We start from the raw sequence: 2,955 nt of genomic DNA, 5'->3' as shown, positions 1-2,955 counted from the left end.
GAAAGAAGCGGTATTTTTCTTATCCCTAAGAAGTGGAACTTGACACCTTCTAACAGGAAACTGCTCTTTAAACTACCATATGAGAAAAGTTGGTATGGCGGTCCCACCTACATGGAGGCAATGCGAGGTGTAGGAAAGCCCTGCACTTCATGTGCAGCTACCCGACCTCCTCAGACCTCGGGCGAAGGTAGCTTGGCAAGATTTTCTTCAACGAAGAGTCTACACATTTTCAGTCTGCGGAGAATATTCTAAAATTCGCGAAAGCCAGGAGTCCATTGAATAGGCAATCTCAATGGGCCAAACAAAGACCTGAGTGTATCGAGTTCCGGCTCCCCCCACTAAAGTAAACTCCTCATAGCTTTATGCCGGGACCACTATTGGTAAACATTATTAAAAGGACAGCCTCAAGATTTTAATTGCTAGGTGGATTTCAATAGTGCATTATGCTGATGGCATAATGGTGATTTAAGTTACCAAATGTCTAGGGATGGATATCTGGAAACAGAGAAGATATGGGGAGATATAAAGGTTGTATATTTTTCGGGAAGACGCAAACTAGAAAATCTAGCCTATTACACCGAAAACCTTAATAGAAATGTTTAGAAATCAACAGAGCTTACCTAAAAATAGCTTCTTAGCAACAGTTAATCGCAGGAGTTAATAATCATTTTAGTTTCAACTTTATCCTTCATTGATTGGTAAATAATTAAAACGCAATTTGTTTGCTTTTTAAATTTTCAAATCAATATATTCACACACAAAATGGCCAGTAACAACGATTATAAATAATTTATTGAGCGCGTTTCTTCTTCCATAAGTCAACAGCAAGAGGTGATCCCCAAGCGTTGAGACCAAGACCCAATGGAGCGACAGCTGGAGCACCGATAAGTCCACTCTTAATGATGGGGGTTGAAAGTGCAAGACCGGACGAGAGTGGGCTCAGGGTACCAAGTGGAGCAATACCGACCGCTGGAGCAATTGGGGTAGCAGCAATAGAAGTTAAGCCTGGAGCAACCCCGAGTGAACTGTAACTGCTAACCAGAGGTAAAACTGGACTGGCTGAAGCAGCAGCTACAACAGCGAGGACAACAATAGCGAATTTCTGAAATAAAATATATAATACTGAAAAAGATATTTTCTAGATACTGCACTATTGAATTTACCATTTTGCTTCTAGTTTAAAATGTTTTCAGATAAACTGAATTCTAACTGATAACAACTCGTTGCAGCATCACAGTATTTATAGGATACTTCCGACAATTTGGTTGCAACCAGACTGGATCGATTTTAAAACCGGTTGTCATACAACACCTACCCAAAATCATGTAGTTCATGACGCGCAATCAACGCATTATTGCATCATAATAAATTTAGAAAGTTTAGGATAATTCTAGAATCTGAAACAGTTGAAAAAGGATGATATGAGGTTGACACCTGAGAATGCTTGAAAATAGATAACATTAATTTGCGCTTATAAACTAAATTTTAGTTCGTCGCGTAGGCGAAAAGGAATACGGGGAGGGCAAAGGAAGTTACATTTGCATCATCTACAATTGTAACTGAAGTTTATGAACCAATAAAATAGCAGATTTTATCTGAGTTACCGAAATGAAAGGTAGAAACTGTAAATATATTTTCTGCCCTGTATCAATTAGGCTTTTGAAATGCATGCATTCGTATATTCAACAATTAAGAAAAGGATGGATTGAAGACAGTTGAAACTTATTTTGGCGAATTAACAACAATGGGGCGTAGATAGGGGTGCCGCGGTATGGCCCGTTTATGGTTCAATGCCAGCCATGCATATACATATACACAGATGGATGTCGGAAAATGTTTCTAATACCACTTTGAAGTAAGTTTTATATTGATAAAAACAAGATAAAATAGCTTTTCTTTAGGACAACGATACGACACGTCCTTAAGCAAAATTTAAAATTTACATTGCCACCAATAATAATATCCGATCCAATACCGATCGATAATGACAAAATATCCCATTTTAAGTTATATTTATCATATATTAACTTATTTAAACTACCCTTTACAGCGTAGATACATATACGCACCTGAGCTTTATAGGTCCCCCATCTGAACACCAACCTCTTTCAACAGCGCTTAACTTCAATTATCAGACGAGTGCCACTCTTTTAAACAACCACACCACGGTGCTTCTGCGAATACACGACCAGTATTTCATTGGATATATCCTTTTAGTGTGTTAGAAAAAGTGGGATTAACACTAATCTATAACAATATCTTGGCTTGCATCGCAAATTTTTTTACTTTTAGAATCGCCCTAAGACCGTTTCAGTAAATTTTCAAAATATACTGACACGCAATGATTAACTAACTGAGAATGAGTCCCATCTCAATTTGAATCTGTACTTTCCAACTTTTTACCTTCCTCAGCAGTAGAGAAGGAAGGTAAAAAGTTGTAGTGCACAGATTCAAGATGGGACGGGAATCATTCATAACACCAAAATTAAACCCCGTTCCATAAAGGACTAATCAAAATCTCTTATTTCTCTCTCCTAATCGTGTGTATACTGACGGTAATACTTCGTGAAAGGAGTTGCGAGTTACAATATCTTCATAAGAGCTATTTTTGGAAATCGATTATCTTCTTTCTGTTCATTAATATGCCTTGCATGCAGAACTTCGTGATGTATTGTGCATACTGTAGCATTTACTGATTAATGCTTAAGTTCTTTCGCTCTATTTAATTCCAACACGCTGGAATGCATGTCAACTTCTTCTCGGATTTCCACTAAAATCCCCTTCTACATTGATCTTTTTGACATTACGGCATTTCTAGGTTATAGTGAAGCTGCATTTAATGCTGTTGCGCCGAGTGACATCCAAATGGTTACTATCGTCGGCGTGAACTATGCATCTCGTATATGCTCTCGGTGTTCTAGCCATTAATCCAGGACAAGAAGAGTGAGATGAGCT

At 38.0% G+C, this 2,955-nt stretch overlaps 1 protein-coding gene across 1 annotated transcript; it reads right to left on the bottom strand.

Annotated features, from left to right (window-relative positions):
• Positions 1-744: 744 nt before the first annotated feature.
• Positions 745-1,317, bottom strand: LOC119647697. The gene is made up of 2 exons (XM_038048780.1): positions 1,164-1,317; positions 745-1,102 (listed from the first exon to the last, which is right to left on the bottom strand). The coding sequence occupies exons 1-2, from the start codon at positions 1,164-1,166 to the stop codon at positions 791-793; spliced, it is 315 nt and encodes a 104-aa protein (XP_037904708.1). The 5' UTR covers positions 1,167-1,317; the 3' UTR covers positions 745-790.
• Positions 1,318-2,955: the final 1,638 nt, after the last annotated feature.

Source organism: Hermetia illucens, chromosome 2 (genome assembly GCF_905115235.1).
Source record: "Hermetia illucens chromosome 2, iHerIll2.2.curated.20191125, whole genome shotgun sequence".
Taxonomy (NCBI): Eukaryota; Metazoa; Arthropoda; class Insecta; order Diptera; family Stratiomyidae; genus Hermetia; species Hermetia illucens.
Note: the sequence above shows the minus strand (reverse complement) of the source record. Positions and strands in the feature narration are given on the sequence as shown.